Source organism: Mercenaria mercenaria, chromosome 3 (assembly GCF_021730395.1).
Source record: "Mercenaria mercenaria strain notata chromosome 3, MADL_Memer_1, whole genome shotgun sequence".
Lineage (NCBI taxonomy): Eukaryota > Metazoa > Mollusca > Bivalvia > Venerida > Veneridae > Mercenaria > Mercenaria mercenaria.
In genome coordinates, this window is record NC_069363.1 from 94,744,653 (window position 1) to 94,762,840 (window position 18,188).

Here is an 18,188-nt window from a genome sequence, read left to right on the forward strand (position 1 = left end):
AATATTTCCATGGATATTCAGACAAAAGAAATAAATAGATTAGACAAACAGTGTTCCTGTATTACTTTGATTTCGATAAGTCTTGCACTAAATGGTAATATATGAGCCAATTTCAAAGTCCAAAAAGGGCCATAATTCAGTCAAAATAGTTATGTACTCTTGCCTACAGATGTAAGTCATAATGATAAGCAAGTGTTCAAAGTTTAAAAGCCATATATCAAATAGTTTTGACAAAACATGGACCTGTATGAAAACAGAACCAATTTCAAAGTCCAAAAAGGGCCATAATTCAGCCAAAATAGATGACAGAGTTAATATGTTTTCTTTCCTACAGATAGAGACTATTATACTAAACAAGTGATAAAAGTTTCAAAGCCATATGTCAAACACTTTACAAAAAATATGAACTGGTACGAAAAACTTAACCAAGATTTCTAAGTCAAAAGGGGCCATAATTCAGCCAAAATCCTTGATGGAGTTATGTACTCTTGCCTATAACTGGACATGGTGATGGTAAACAGGTGCTGAAAGTTTCAAAGCTTTATCTCAAAAGACTTTGTCAAAATATGAACTGGTACAAAATATTAACCCAGATTTCTAAGTCAAAAAGGGCAATAATTCAGCCAAAATCCTTGATGGAGTTATGTGCTCTTGCCTATAACTGGACATGATGATGGTAAACAAGTGTTGAAAGTTTCAAAGCTTTATCTCAAAAGACTTTGTCTAAATATGAACTGGTACAAAAAACTTAACCAAGATTTCAAAGTCAAAAAGGGGCCATAATTCAGCCAAAATCCTTGATGGAGTTATGTGTTCTTGCCTATAACTGGACATGATGATGGTAAACAAGTGTTGAAAGTTTCAAAGCTTTATCTCAAAAGACTTTGTCAAAATGTGGACTGGTACAAAAAACTTTACCATGATTTCTAAGTCAAAAGGGGCCATAATTCAGCCAAAATCCTTGATGGAGTTATGTGCTCTTGCCTATAACTTGCCATGATGATGGTAAACAAGTGTTGAAAGTTTCAAAGCTTTATCTCAAAAGATTTTGTCAAAATGTGGACTGGTACGAAAAACTTAACCAAGGTGTGACGCCGATGCCGACGCCGTGGTGAGTAGGATAGCTCTACTTATTCTTCGAATAGTCGAGCTAAAAACAAACAATTTTCTGTGTTAAAAAGAGACATAATTCTGACAAAATGTAAGAGGGAGTTGTGGTTCCTGATTTTCTTATTTTTAGCTTAGTAAATACTTACTTATCTAATGATGATAAAGAAGTGTAAAACATTTCAAAACTATATTTCTTTATAGTCTTTCAGAGAGTGGACTGAACAAAAAGCTTAATCGAGTGACAACACCTCATACACTTTTTAAAAATCAGATGCCTAAAAATCTATGTCTTTCAGAACTAAATTGTTTTAGAACGAAATATAATCATTTTCCCTAAATATAAGCATCAAAGTGACTTTTTGTCTTGCATGTTTCTACAATGTATCAGTCAAGGTTTTCTTTTTTTCCTATCCAGACAGAGAAGCACATAAGATGCCTCTCTAGGTATATTTTCGAAACAAGCAGGCACAAGAGTTGAACCAGCAACTGTTAGAAAACCACCTGGTTTACTGTGTGGCTTTAAGCTACTCCATTGGGCTGAACTCAGTTTTACAACCTTGGAACGACCAAAAAAAAATTTTGGAAACTGAAAAGAAAGCTCTCTATATAAGAAGGTGCAGGAACAAAGTGCAACAAAACTCTGAAAAGGTGAAAGGTGAAGGTTAATCTATAAATAGAATGACTGTTAAAGAGTGGATAGACATACCATCCACAGACCATTAAAACACACACACAGTTTCAAATGCTGCATCAGTAATATTGTATTGAATTTTTTCTTACAGTGTTCTTTTTGTTAACCCTTACCCTGCTTAATTTCTATAATGAACTTGTCCATCTTTCAATTTGGACAGTACCATTAACTGTTAAAAGGGATGCATACCAAAAAGATACTGACTGAATAGCGAACAGTGTAGATCATGATCAGACTGCACAGATGTGCATTCTGATCATGATCTGCACTGGTCGAAAAGGCAGAATCAAACGTGTCCAGCATGATAAGGGTTAATTATAAGCATTTATCTGAGCACAAAACCACCAGTGATTATTATATTAAATGTAATTCTTTCACAAAAAAACCTACAACAAGAAAGTGGGTAACTGACATTTTCAATATTTGTGCCTTTGGGCATAATCATGGTCAGAGTCCGACATGAAAAACTGGTAGGCCACCACACTTAAGAGTGGACTCCTACTTATATGGAGAATATTGGTGCAGCAATTGTAACCCTGTGACCTGAGATTATTGCAGTACCTGATCTAAGTGATGTCTGAGAGCCTAAACCATTCTCATCTGCAAACCAAAAACATGCACAATTTAGCAACACAAAAATTTGGTTACACAAATAAAGCAATACTACTCACTGTATGTTAATATAGTACCTAGCTGATACTGTTAAAACATAATACAATTATACAGAAATAGACAATAAACAAATGAGTGTACACGATCCATGCTTAGCTCTACTTCATTTTGTATACAAACTGAAATATAACAACTAGCTTATCTAAAGTAAACTGTTTCCAAGTGATATGAGTTGCATTTAAGAAAAGAAACCCTAGCAAATAAAAATTGTAGAAAAGCTTAACTGAAATAAACTGCTGAAATTTTAGTATTTCAAACATGATACAAACGTGTTTTACAAACAACACATGTCACTGAAACTGAGAAGTTCACAACAATCCAGTAATTTCATCACTACAATGCAAAAAGTGTGCATGTGCCACTGACTACAAACAGTATATACAGTTATGTTGCACCCACTTCAAAATATACAGCAATTTTGTCACTTCAGTACAATTGTGTAAGGGGCATGACTAAACTGCACTCAAAAAACAATTTGCATCATGTTAAATACACAGACAAACCCTTGCATCTATTTATATGAAAAGAGTTACTGCATGCACAGATATTATGCAGAAAAATTTGGACTGAAACAAAATCTGTATTTCTGGTGGACACTGGTAATACAATGCTACAAATCAACACTTTGGTAGCAAAGACACTGTCTAAATATGTTTCAAATTTGTTTTCTACTGTGTAAGATAACTCTTTCTAAATCCTCTTTACCTAAATATGAAACCATAGGACACTGGTACCCCCACTTTCTGTCATTGTATGCATTCTTTTGACTAAGTTTAGACCATAACTTTGGTCTGGCTGTGTGAAATCCCAATTAAAACGCCAGGTGCAAAACTTCACATGCTAGCTTTTTTAATAACAATCCTTCGAGGTTTGAAGAGCCTAGCTCAAAAATAAATACTTGTTGAGATATGCAGAAATTCAGACGGACAGACGGATGTATCAGCAGAGGAAATCTAAGTGCCCCCACCCCCACCCCCCATCACACTTTCAGGGGGCACAAACACTTAACAAATATCAAAATTGGGGGGAAATATTTTTCTTTCATCTGGAAATATGAATCAATAATGGCTATAAAATCCGCTGAAAACAAAATCCCTGAAAAGACATGGTTTGATACTTGTTTCAGCCCACTATCTCTGTTGAAAAATGATTAATGAAAACAGAAACAAAGAATAAAATTCCCTCTATAATACATAGAACAAACTTTCATGATTCAGTTATCTATGCAAGCAAAAGCCAATCAGCCCTAGCATAGCCCTTACTTCTTGACGACATTTTAGCATCTTTCTTGTCTTTTCTTGGAGGCACCTTTGGTGTCGATTCCTGACTTTTGTGTGATTTGCTGTCCTTAGATTTCTCTTCATGGTCACCTTTCTTTTTTGATTGGTCTTCTGCAGAACTGTCATGGGAAATCATTTCAAACTCTCTTGCTAACAATGACCTGCTGTTTCTGCTGGATTTGAAAATTTCATCCACAAAATCTGAATTAGCTGCCTTTACACTATCTGCCATTTTATTTGAAGATGACATTAATACTTCATCTCCAGTATTTCTGCTAGATGGTTTCAAAAGATTTTCAATGTCACCAGTTCTCTTTATTGTTCTCACAGCATTGTTAGAAACATCTGATTTTTCACCTTTGTCATCTTGTAAGGTCTTTTTATTTTCATCCCCAGTTACTTTTTTGTCACCCCACTCTTCAATCCTTTTTCTATCAGGACTCTTAGGGGACGTAACATCTTCATTTTTGTTACCTCTCTTAGCAGTGCTTGCAAGTGAATGACTATCTACCGACCTATTACTTGTATTACCTTTTACGTCTCTTGCAGATTCCTTGGCATCTTTCTCCTTCTTTTCATCAGACTTTGCCTTTTCTTTATCCTTTGTTCCTTCCTTTGCATGTTTATCGTCCTTTCTAGGGGTACCACCAGGAGCAGCATTTAGGTCAATCCTAGGGGTTGGTCTTCCTGTGCTTACAATATCAAAATCGTTATCGTAATCTATTTCCTCACCAACTGAACGTGCCGAATCTTTAACAAATAAGACATTTCACAAATAGAATATAACATACACACTATAAATTGATGTATATATGTAGTGACCACAATAAATACAGCACCTAAAATGAGTGTCTTTTAATATTGAATTTATTAAAAGAGTTGAATGAAATAATAAAATGCAAGGCTCTGTGCAGCGTTTTATCACTTACATCTTTTAGAAACTGAAGAAAGACACTGATGCAAGGTCTTTTTTATAAAAATTATTATGACATGGCATTATTTTACTCCTGCAATGTCAAACATGTAATAAAACATAGTTGTAAGCTGTCATGTTAAAATGTACCATCTTTTAAAAACAAGAGGGCCATGATGGCCCTATATCGCTCACCTGAGTAGAGTTGCTTACTTGAACAAGATCTAGGCCTTCTGCTTTATTTTTAGCAAATTTATAAAGATTTCCCTATGCACAATCAAGTAACCCTGGGGTTGGGTCAATTTGACCCTGGGGGGTCAAGATTTGAACAATTTTTGTAGAGGTCCACTAGGCAATGCTACATGTCAAATATCTAAGCTCTAGGCCTTCTGTTGTTTTTTTAGAAAATTTTAAAGTTTTTTCTATGTACAATCAAGTAACCCCATGGGGCGGAGCCAATTTAACCTCAGGGGTCATGATTTGAATTTTTTTTGTAGAAGTCTACTAGGCAATGCTACATGTCAAATATCTACGATCTAGGCCTTCTTGTTTATTTTTAGAAAATTTTTGAAGATTTTCATATGTAAAATCAAATGACCCCTGGGGCGGGGTCAATTTTGACCACGGGGGTCATTATTTGAACAAATTTGTTGGGGTCCACTAGGCCATGCTACATGTGAAATATCTAAGCTCTAGGCCTTCTGGTTTATTTTTAGAAATTCTTTGAAGATTTTCATATGTAAAATCAAGTGACCCCTAGGGCAGGGTCAATTTTGACCATGGGGTCATGATTTGAACACATTTAGTAGAAGTCCACTAGGCAATGCTACATGTCAAATATCTAAGCTCTAGGCCTTTTGGCTTATTTAAGAAATTTTTTTGAAGATTTTCATATGTAAAATCAAGTGACTCCTGGGGCGGGGTCAATTTTGACCCCGGGGTCATGATTTGAAAAACTTTAGTAGAGGTCCACTAGGCAATGACACATGTCAAATATCAAAGCTCCAGGGCTTATGCTTTTTGAGAAGAAGATTTTTTAACATTTTCCTATGTACAATCAAGTAACCCCTGGGGCGGGGTCAATTTTGACCCTGGGGTTATGATTTGAACAAATTTGGTAGAGGTCCATTAGGCATTACTTCACACCACATATCTAAGCTCTAGGGCTTTTGGTTTTTGAGAAGAAGATTTTTTTAAGATTTTCCTATGTAAAATCAAGTGACCCCTGGGGCGGGGTCAATTTTGACCCTGGGGGTCATGATTTTAACAAATTTTGTAGAGGTCCACTAGGCAATGATACATGTCAAATATCTGAGCTCTAGGCCTTCTGGTTTATTTTTAGAAATTTTTTGAAGATTTTCATATGTAAAATCAAGTGACAAGTGACCCCTGGGGCGGGGTCAATTTTGAACCGGAGGTCATGATTTGAACAACTTTAGTAGAGGTCCACTAGGCAATGCTATATGTCAAATATCTAACCTCTAGGGCTTCCGGTTTTTGAGAAGATTTTTTAAAATTTTCCTATGTAAAATAAAGTGGCCCCTGGGGCGGGGTCAATTTTGACCCCAGGGTCATGATTTGAACAAATTTGGTAGAGGTCCATTAGGCAATGCTTCACACCAAATATCTTAGCTCTAGGGCTTCTGGTTTTTGAGAAGAAGATTTTTAAAGTTTTTCCTTTCGGTTGCCATGGCAACCAGAGTTCAGTATGGAATTCAATTCTTTGAATAATTTTTAAAGGGGACCATCCATGGAACATCCCTGTGAAGTTTCATCAAAATTGGCCTGGTGGTTTAGGAGGAGATGTTGTTTAAAGGAAAATGTGGATGGACGGACGGACGGACGGACGGACGCCGGACAGTGAGCGATCACAATAGCTCACCCTGAGCACTTTGTGCTCAGGTGAGCTAATAACTCTTTAATTATTTCAGATAACTCTCTGAATAAATACCCCATTTTCCTTATAAGTAACTTTAAAAACACCATATCTAGGAATTTTGAGCATCTGATACAAAAAGATTTTCATATGGCATAGATTTATGAAAGATACATAATTATGCAATTGAGTTTTTCTGCATTAAATGAAGCCTAGCTAACTGTTCAAGAAGCTTATATGGAAGAGGTGTTTTAAAGCCTTTGAGTGTACACATAAAATCTTGTTTTCCTTCAACAATAAATAAGACAGTAAATGAATTCACAAGAGCTTGAATTCCTGAAGTTTTACCCATGCGGACCTTGTTTACATGACAAATCACATTCCAATCACAGCCTGACTGCAAAACTATGCTGATACTAGAGAAACTTGAGATTTCATACAAGTGTATGTATATGTATGTTCTTTTATCATATATTTTTAAAGGAGTCTGTGCTGTCATTGTAAAGAACATTGCATGTATGTTTGGTTTTAAATTGTTGCACTGATGACTTTCCAGCTTTTAATGGTAGAAAGAGCCACCAGGTGCCCCTCCATGCATTATTTTAGGTACAAGCAATGCAACTGAATGAAACCACATGTATGTGCTGCAAGCCAGCTGGATGGCTTCTTCACCAGAGCAGGCCTAAAACAAAGAGATGATTTGTTTGTATGTTTTGGGTTTAAAGCCATTTTTCGACAGTATTTCAGTCATTTAATGGCGGGCAGCTAACCTAACCAGTGTTCCTGGACTCTAAACCAGTACAAACCTGTTCTTTGCAAGTAACTGCCAACTTCCCCACATGAATCAGAGGTGGAGGACTAATGATTTCAAATACAATGTTGTTTACGAAGGGATGAGGTGTAAGTGATCTAAGAGGCGTAAGTGATCTAAGTCAGCGATGGTTTCACCACACAGAATGAGTATACAGATCTTTGTTAATTCATCCGAAATCAAGCCTAAAACATTGAAAATCATACTTTTATAACCTGATTGTCTGTGCTCTAACCAGGGTACATGTGTAGTTTACCAGACGAAATGATGACCATGGTTGACCATTGTCACCACAGTTTTTGATGGTTGACCATATATTCACGTGGTCAACCATCAAATACCATGGTAAAAACATGGTCAGGAGATGGGTCAGCCATGGTCAACCATGGTGAGAGAAGACTGGCCATGGTCGACCATGGTCAGAAGACAATCACAGGTTTGACCATGGTCTACCATGGTCAACTTTTTTCCAACAACGGTTGACCATGGACTACCATGGTCATGTTAGTAATTTTCACAATTATCAAGTTTTACAATGCACCAACTTTCAGATACAATGTTGTTTAAGTTTTACAATGCACCAAAGATGCCTTTTGGCTCCAAAAGTTTTCCTAGATATAGAATAGTTTTCCTGCATCTACAGACAGATTCAAAGGTAAACTTTCATAGTCTGACTATAATTTGTTGTCATCTTAGCAATTTTTTGACAAATAAATGAGTGTCTTGCAAAAACAGATATAGACAGCAATTGTCATGTATGTTCATGACCCTTTCAAATTTATATTTATACATTTAATTACTTATCTGTGTTGGTGAAATATTTTGATATATTTTAAACAAACCTTATAATTTGTAAAGTGCAAAACATTGTTTCAAATATACTGATTTTAAAATATATCAAAATAGTGTATTTTGATTTCTCGTTACAAAGTAATTTTTCACATAATATACCCAAATTTTCAGTATATTTACATAAGTAAGTACTACCGAAGAAACGGTCTCTCAGAATTTTGAAATTTTCTCCCATATGATTTTATGGAACAGTCAGTTTCTTTTATCAAAATTTAGCCACCGACAATGTTCCATTATAAATTATAATATCATCGAACAAGATATCAACAATCTGAGAGATGCTTCCCTCCATATTGCATACTACTTTAAAATGTAAAAAAAATTGCAAGTCGATACATCAATAAATGAGAAAGGAATTAAATTTTAGCAGTCAGATATACACTTGATTTTATTTCTGTCCATTTTTAACCTCATGTGAGGACTGGTTCCCACCATGAGCATTTGAGCTTTTGTGTTTGCTAGTTGTCCATCAGGTATCTGTCAAGACTGATCCCTGTGTATATGGACTACCATGGTAGTTCATGGTCATGACCATGGTCGACCATGTTTTGTTAAATGGCACCACAGTTTTTTATAGTCAGTAATCACCATGTTTGACCATGGTCCCCAACCACGGTTAACCATGTTGATTATTGACTGTCAAAAACCCTGGTGCCATTTAACAAAACGTGGTCGACCACGGTCAACCATGGTCATATGACCATGAACTACCACGGTAGACCATGGTCATATGACCTTCATTTCGCCTGGGGTAGTACAATTTTAAGAGGGGCAATTTTTATAAGCAGATATTTATAACTGTGTACAGGGACTTACAACAAGTATGGAAATCTCAAACTGTCCTGATATCAAAAAATTATTACCTGCTATATTTTAAATAAAAAACAATCTATCTTCCATACAATTTAACTAAAGGAAACAAAATATTTGAACTCTTCACTTTCTTTAAACTTATATAAATTATTTTAATGTACATGAATTAAGGTCGAAAGATATGACAGAACAGCAATAAAGCTTTTACTTTTAGATTATATATAGTATTACTTACACTTGCAACAAATATTCTTTAACCATTCGATAGATACAGAAGCATGGGAAAGCAACTATTTTGGCTACACAACAAAATGCTGCAGAGATACTTAACACACCATCACCAATATAATACAAAATACATGCTTAGATCAAGCCCAAATCATTGTCTGTACAACTCGTGTTTGCTTCAACATATAACTTATCAAATGGAAGCCAGCAGCAGCTAGTTAAAAGAAACTTGGATTTTTTCAAGATACCAATACCTCTATCAAACACCATAAATTTATAAATAATACAAATAACAAGAGCTGTCGGAGGACAGCAACGCTCGACTATTTAACAGCCTTGTCGCTTGAATGAATAAGAAAGTCGAAAAAGGGGCATATGTTAGTAAAAAAGTAAAATAGGGTTATGGAACCTGCATAGTGCTTATCAGCTCATGACAGTGGACAAGTGTATGAAGTTTCAATCCATTCCCATTAGTGGGCACTGAGATACCAGCTTACATATAAGAATTTAACCCAAAAACTCCTAAGTTCAAAAAGGGGCATAATTTTGTAAAATGCAAAGTTGAGTTATTGACCCTTTGCACTGCATGTCATATCATGACAGTGAACTAGTGTGTGAAGTTTCAATCCTTTCCCATTAGTGGATACTGAGATACCAGCTTACATACAAAAACTTATCCAAAAATTTCTATGCTGAAAAAGGGGCATAATTTTGTAAAAAAGCAAAATAAAGTTATGGGACCTGCTTTGTGCATGTCAGATCATGACAGTGAACAAGTGTGTGAAGTTTCAATCCATTCCCATTAGTGAGTACTGAGATACCAGCTTACATACAAAACCTTAACCAAAAAATTCTAAGTCGAAAAAGGGGCATAATTTTGTAAAAAAGCAAAATAGAGTTATGGAACCTGTGCAATGTAAGTCAGTTTATCACAGTAAATAAGTGTGTGAAGTTTCAATCCATTCCCACAAGTGGTTACTGAGATACAAGCTTACATACAAAACCTTAACCAAAAATTTTTAAGTCAAAAAAGGGGCATAATTTTGTAAAAAACACAACAGAGTTATGGAACCTGTGAAATGTATGTCAGTTTATCACAGTGAATAAGTGTGTGAAGTTTCAATCCATTGCCACAAGTGGTTGCTGAGATACCAGCTTACATACAAAAACTTAACCAAATCGGGACGCGGACACCGACGCGGACGCGGACGCCGACGCATGGGCGAGTCCAATAGCTCTACTATTCTATGAATAGTCGAGCTAAAAACACAAACGAGCCGTGCCATGGGAAAATCAACATAGTGGGTTTGCGACCAGCATTGATCCAGACCAGCCTGCGCATCCGCGCAGTCTGGTCATGATCCATGCTGTTCGCTTTCAAAGCCTATTGCAATTAGAGAAAGTGTTAGTGAACAGCATGGATCCTGACCAGACTGCGCACATGCGCAGGCTGGTCTGGATCCATGCTGGTCGCAAAGCCACTATGTTGGTTTTCCCATGGCATGGCTCAAATACTGATTCTTCTACAACAAAGAATCTGCTATTCCATGTTTTTATATAAATGTACATTCTGACCATACATAATTATGAACATTCAATTTATCACCATGACGGTCAGACTTCCAATGCAATAAAGATCTTAGTAAGATTTAGCAGTTACAAGAAAAGAGATAAACTTTTTCCACTCTAAGCAGTTAAACAGAGTTATGTCAAAGACACTGAATCTATATCAAAGTTTGTACACCATACATTGACACACAAAGCAAAGCAAGCTATTTCATGCAGGTAATATTTATCACCTAATTGTTATAACTTGTTCTTAAATTCCAGTGAGTTATCATTGTCCCAAACAAATTGAGTTTTAGTGGCAAAGTACATATTTACAGTACAGCAGGTATCACAGAAAATAGAACAAGACTCCAAAACAAATTGAGTTTCAGTGGCCAAGTACACATTTACTGTACAGCAGGTATCACAGAAATTAGAACAAGACTCCAAAACAAATTGAGTTTCAGTGGCCAAGTACATATTTACTGTACAGCAGGTATCACAGAAAATAGAACAAGACTCCAAAACAAATTGAGTTTCAGCAGCCAAGTACACATTTACTGTACAGCAGGTATCACAGAAAATAGAACAAGACTCCAAAACAAATTGAGTTTCAGTGGCCAAGTACATATTTACTGTACAGCAGGTATCACAGAAAATAGAACAAGACTCCAAAACAAAATGAGTTTCAGTGGCCTGCATCTGGAGAGTGATCTCTTTGACATGTTTAAGCATACAATACTCAAAAGATTGTGGACATATCATGTCCAAACAGTCTTTTAAGGGCAGTCATTTCTTTTCAGAAATGAAGTTGTTAAAACAAAAATGAAAGTCGTTCTATTGCTGGATTGTCCATATTTAGATTAAAACTACATGTATTTAAACTGGAAATTCTTCTCCCGTTAATTATTGCAACATGACAATATCACAAAGGAATGGAAGTCAATTCTTTGGGCAGTATAAATTGCAATTTATTTCACTTATCCGAATTCATGTTTGTCCGAAATTCTGTGTTACAAGTTTGACTTTAAAACTCGCCAATTTTTGTTAAATCATGGTTGATTTTTTGCATGTTGTGCAAGTATTTAAATTGCATGAACTCGGTGTTAGCACTAACCTGTCTCATCTTCTGATGGCTCGATAAATATTGTGGTCAGCCAAAACGAAAGTACACTTTGGCAGGTGGCGGTTAAATGACGTAATTTTAAGACTGGTTTACATATTGTTTTGAAAACTACGGATCAGCGGCTTTGGTGTTATTGAATCAGTCTCAAATCTCAAATGCACATGTTTACAATTGCCTAGGGGTAAGATTAAATGGTTAATTGTTTGCAGATGGTGAGAGGAAAGACAATTAATGCCTCAGGCGTGTATCTCTCGGTAAACAAGCTAGGGATTATAGACAACTATCAAACTTATGTTGAAGAGTATTTCCTGGCTACTCGATATTGAATTTCAAGTATTTTCTAAAGGTCTACATTGGGTCCCAGATACAATTTTTCGACAGAGAACTTTTTTTCTGAATTTATTTTTTTACAGGAGGTTTTCATGTCCCGGCGGGAGACCGGGAGATATACTGAAAATACGGGAGAAAAAGGCTCCCGGCGGGAGATATGGCATTTATGACAAGACTCCAAAACAAATTGAGTTTCAGTGGCCAAGTACACATTTACTGTACAGCAGGCATCACAGAAAATAGAACAAGACTCAAAAACAAATTGAGTTTCAACAGCCAAGTACACATTTACAGTAAAGAAGGTATCACAGAAAATAGAACAAGACTCTAAAACAAATTGAGTTTCAGTGGCGAAGTACACATTTACAGTACAGCAAGTATCACAGAAAATAGAACCAGAAGTCCCAAACAATTTGTGTTTCAACAGCCAAGTACACATTTACTGTACTGCAGGTATCACAGAAAATACAACCCTAAGTTCAAAACTATTAGTGTTACAACAGCCAAGTACACATTTACTCACAGTGCAGCAGGTATCACAGCCAATAGAACAGATTTACTGTGTTCAGTATCACTCAGTCAAATAAAGCGAACTTCAGTGAAACAGTGATTTTTATTTACCTTGTGGTAAGTTTAACTTGAATGATACATATCCATGCTCTATAAAAAGTAAATAGGAGTACCACTGTGTGAAAACCAATGTTAGGGCTCTGTGAGCAGTATGGATCCAGATCTGCATGCAAATCCATTTAGTTTGATCCTGATCCATACTGTTTGCATATCAGTTGCACACAAGTGCTGTAACTGATAAATAAACAGTATGGATATGCACTGCTCTGGATCCTTGCTGGTTGTAAATATGTAACGTTGGTTTTTGCACAGCGACACATATTAAATCCATACTTAACAACAGTATCTAAAATTCTAATAGAAACCATATTAATATCCTATTTCTATAGTAAGACCATAATATGTGGTAGTGTGCAATTAAATATTTAGTTAAAACACATAAAAATAATACAACAGCAACAAACAAAAGTTAGACGTACGGCATTGTGTTAGTAAAAGGCATTCAAATTTCGGTAAATCATTGGGTTAATTTCCTGATTCAATTCATGCATAAATATTCCAAATGTGCACACCCTTACTATCGCCAGTTTTTGGAGTCTCCACCTTTTCATGCTTGTGAGCTTTCCCCTTATCTGCAATACTATCCTTTGATTTGGGAGAGTCTGGCAAAGGAGGTTTATCATGTTTAGCAAGATGTTCTCGTCTTGGTGTTTCTTTCGTGCCGGAATCTTTCTGTGCATGTTCCCTTGGTGTTACCTTTTTAAGGCTAGTTTTCCCGCCAGAATCTGATCTGGATCTTGGCGAAGCTTTGGGGCTATCCTTCTTTGGTGACTCTGATGCTGAAGTTGTTTACAGTTAACAAACTTTGTTTTGTAAACTTATAAATTCATTTTAACGAAACTTTCTAAACAATCTACAGTCTATTAAGCATGTGTGTATTGAAAATATTCATTGACATATTAAACATATAATGTAATACACTAATCTACTTAAACAAGAAACGATAATTTTAATATATCAACAAAAAAGAAATAAATTCTGTTTCAAAAATAATTTGTGATTATTATTAACTCTGCACAAAGAATACAAACTTCTGAAAGACAAGAATAGCGAGATTTTATGGTTGCTTTTCTTGTCAACATCTGCGTTGTACTGTTATTTTAAGGTTACAATGCATGTTTGTACTTTGTCTTTCCTGGAAACACACAGGTGGATGAAAGGAAAAACACAGTCAAGGGATATGGGAGGATGCAAGCGACTTTATACAATATATCAAGATAATTCTGGTCTTTTCCACTCGAAACTGTAATCTTTTATACCAGCAGTATTGGTTATCATTTCAATTTCATTTGTGCGAATAGAACTGAAAATTATACAATATCTGTAATTTTCTGTGAGTGCTGACAAATGCACCCAGTTTGATAGTTGTCCTAGCAGAATCTAGAAAGTTAACATGAACTTAAAGGCGTACGCTAGAATTCCCTGTATATGAGATGGGCGAAAATTTTCCCAATAACAGAATTTCTTTAAACTTTGGATATTGAAGGACAATCATCTAAGAAACAAAAATATGCAATAAAAATCATAGGTCACCGGTATCGAAAAAGAGTTATCTGCCCTTGAAAAATGCCGTTTTCAAGGGCAGATAACTCTTTTTCGATACCGGTGACCTATGATTTTTATTGCATTTTTTTGTTTCTTAGGTGATTGTCCTTCAATATCAAAAGTTTGAAGAAATTCTGTTATTGGGAAAATTTTCGCACCAAATTCTAGCATACGTCCTTAAAAGGACTGAAACCAAATTTCTTCTGTCTTTCCAAAAGTCTTTCTGTATGAAATAAGTAACTGTTCTGTTAAATTTTATACCAATAAATCGAAAATCTTGACATCCCCAACAGTGTACTGTAATGCAGACCCTCATAGGTCATTTTTACACAAGCGGACATAAACACCTTTCAATTTTTCACATGTTAATTGCTAAATTTCAAACAAGTAAACTAAAAAGATAAAAATAACCTTAATTTACAGCAATTTTAACAAAACTGACAATATTTTTCTTTATTCAAGTTTTGAGAAAATTCTATTAGTGAGACACTGACAGCATTATGTACATCTTGTAAAAATGAACCGATGTAGAGGTGAGGGTGATTTCGATATGAACTTGATTTTCTTTGCATACTGACGTACAAAATTACCATTTGAGTTATCTACCAAATAGTTCCTAATATAGGCTATAGGAGAGATCGCCATGACGTCACGCATAAATACCTGTTCATCTGGTGGTGGGTAAAACAAATGTTTTTACACCGTTTGTGTATGGGATCTGAATTTTTAATTTTTAATAACTTTTTCGCTCATTTATGGATTTTAAAAATTAAAAAAGTTTTGAAATGCTTAAGATTTTCATATTTTCCCATTTAAATATCTTTTTAAAATGAAAATCCGTTTTAAATGACATAAGATTTTAATAGCGGCGTAGCGATCCTCCAAACATTTTGGAAAAACACTGTAAGTTAAGCGTTCATAATTAATCCATTTAATTTCGAATTTATAATCAAAAGTAATCAATAAATTGCTTGTTTTATAGACTTTCCATTGATCAAAAAATTATTGATATTATTTGTGTTTTAAGAAAGTTTAAGCCGTTAGAAAAACATCACTGTTTACAAAAAACATGGACGCTCGGCGTCGGCCCACCCGGTCTTTGTCTTATCAGTTCTAAAAATAGAAAATACAATGGATTTGTTTACAAACACGATCACTCCTATAACCAAAGTTTATATAAGAGAAAACCCCTGTCACTGCAAAGCACACATTTCAATTCAGTGCTTACTGTTGTCATCCAGGTCATGTGATTTATGTGACGAGGTGTCAGGTTCATGCTTACTTGTGTCTGCCCCTAAAACATTAAAATACCTGATGGTGACTTTACTCTAACAATACCGGCATTTCAGTTATGTAACGATAGACAATACTTAAGTGTTCGTGGACTTTTTACCAATCTGACACTTCTATTCAGGTAACTCACAACGTCCCCATATATACCAGAGGTAGAGCCTCATATAAACCAGAGGTGGAGCCCCACATAAATCACCAGTTATGCCCATATAAACAAGAACTGGAGAGAAGCCCTTAATAAAATAGAGATGGAGCAACACATTAACCTGAGGAGAACCTTACATAAATGTGAGGCTCACATAAATCAGTCACAGACCACACATCAACCAGAGGTGGAGCCTCAGATAAACCAGAGGTGTAGCCTATATGAACTAAGGAGGAGCTATGCATAAACCAGATGGAGATCCACATTTACCACCAGTAAAACCCCACATAAACCAGAGGTGCAAATAAACCAAGGAACTACAGCCCCACATAAACTGGAGGTGGAGATCTACATAAATCAGCGAGGAGCTTCAGATAAACCAGAGCCTAAGCTCCTGGGGGGGGGGGGGGTTTAATATAAACCAAACGTGAAGCCCCACATAACCTAACAGATGAACAAGAGGCAGAGCTTCACATAAACCAGAGATGGATATGGAGTTCAGACATACTGACTTCTGTTAAACCATCACAAGAAGCAAAAACATCACATGGCAACTACACATCTTCCTGACACATTATCAGTGAGTGACAATTTGGCAACTGTTTATATGTGTTAGGATAAGAAATGCCTAACAATCACAAAACAGAAATCCTTTAACAGTTCTACCTCAATGTTCACTCACTGTTAAAAGTTACATTCTTGAATATTCTGGAAATCCACTGAGAAGGCTAAGTATTATTGAATCAAGGTTTTGATTTTAAAAGCAAAGGCACGCTTGCAGGATTGAAAAAGGAAAGGGAAAGAAATTTGCTGTGGATGTTTATTAAGTAAGCTATATGTTCAGAAAAGAAGCAGTTGCAAATTTCATTAATTACAGTAAACTATTACACGATTCCTTACATAAATTGCTAGTCAATCAGCACAGGTTTGCTGAGCTTAAGTCAAAAATTGAAAAAAAAACTAGAATGTGTCTGTAGGACACAGGGTGTGTCCCCCACTGGTACATTTGTCACAAATAAGGGGAAATAATTCAAATGTTTGCAGTCTTAATGGGGTAAAGCCTCAAAAAACATTTTATGAAAAGGATTCATTATTCTATACCATATACTTTTTGAGCTATGAGCATCACGAACAAAAAATCCACTATTTTGCCTATTTCAAGGGCCATAACTCTGTAAAAACGCTAAGATTCTCAAGAAGAATACCAAGTGTGCAAGGTCACATTATGATTAAGACTCAAGCAAGGTTTCATGAATTTACGTTAAATACTTTTTGAGCTAGGCACATAGTTAGGTGAAAATGTGCATTTTTTTACTATTTCAGGGGCCAGAACTTTAAAAATAGGGGAAGGAGCCAGCAAAAAAAATAAGAGGTGTGCAAGTTTATATCATGATAAAGACTCACGTAAGATTTCATCCATTTATATCATATACTTTTTGAGCTAAGTGCATCACAAGGTGAAAATGTGCATTTTTGACAACTTCAGGGGCCATAACTCTGAAAATAGGGGGCGAAGGCAGACAAAAAATAGGAGGTGCTCAAGTTCATATCATGATAAAGACTCATGCAAGGTTTAATAAATTTATATTAAATACGTTTTGAGCTAGGTGTGTCAAAAGGTGAAAATGTGCATTTTTAACTATTTCAGGGGCCATAACCCTGGAAATAGGGGGTGTACCCAGATGAAAAATAGGAGGTGTGCAAGTTAATATCATGATTAAGACTCATGCAAGGTTTCATGAATCTATATCAAATACTTTTTGAGCTAGGTGTGTCACAACGTGAAAATGTGCATTTTTGACTACTTCAGGGGCCATAACTCTTGAAATAAAGGGCAGAGCCAGACGAAAAATAGGAGGTGCGCAAGTTCATATCATGATAAAGACTCATGCAAGGTTTCATCAATTTATATCAAATATTTTTTGAGCTAGGCGCGTCACGAACTTCGGACGGACGCACGGATGCACACACAGACAAGAGCAAATCTATATATGTCCCCACCACTCATGGGGGGGTCACAAAAATCCTTCAACATTCATTTTTCGTGCCATATAATAAAACACTTATTGAAAAGCTTGCTTTTGGACCTTGGGCAAATAGTTTGTAATTATCTACCAGTAAACTATTTAGTAAGTTTATCTTACAGACATTGGCCCATATTTATCAGCAGCAAAAGTCCTAGTGCTCTGACTTGGCTAAATTTTAACTGAAAATGCTAATATTTCTTGAAAGTTTCAGCATGATCAATATAGAAAACTTTCGTGATTTACACAAATATCTTACAAATACAAGCCACCAGAAGCTCAGTTTTGAAAGGTTCTGAAA

The 18,188-nt window shown here is 35.7% G+C and overlaps 1 protein-coding gene across 1 annotated transcript in view; it reads right to left on the reverse strand.

Annotated features, from left to right (window-relative positions):
* The window catches only part of LOC123523981 (uncharacterized), a 62,771-nt gene that overhangs the window by 28,002 nt on the left and 16,581 nt on the right, over positions 1-18,188 (reverse strand). Inside the window, exons 9-13 of the mRNA XM_053539846.1 lie at positions 15,654-15,719; positions 13,393-13,659; positions 12,872-12,910; positions 3,736-4,503; positions 2,363-2,401 (exon numbers count right to left, since the gene is read on the reverse strand). Of these exons, the coding sequence (XP_053395821.1) occupies positions 2,363-2,401; positions 3,736-4,503; positions 12,872-12,910; positions 13,393-13,659; positions 15,654-15,719 (1,179 nt within the window). The remainder of the gene's footprint in view (positions 1-2,362; positions 2,402-3,735; positions 4,504-12,871; positions 12,911-13,392; positions 13,660-15,653; positions 15,720-18,188) is intronic.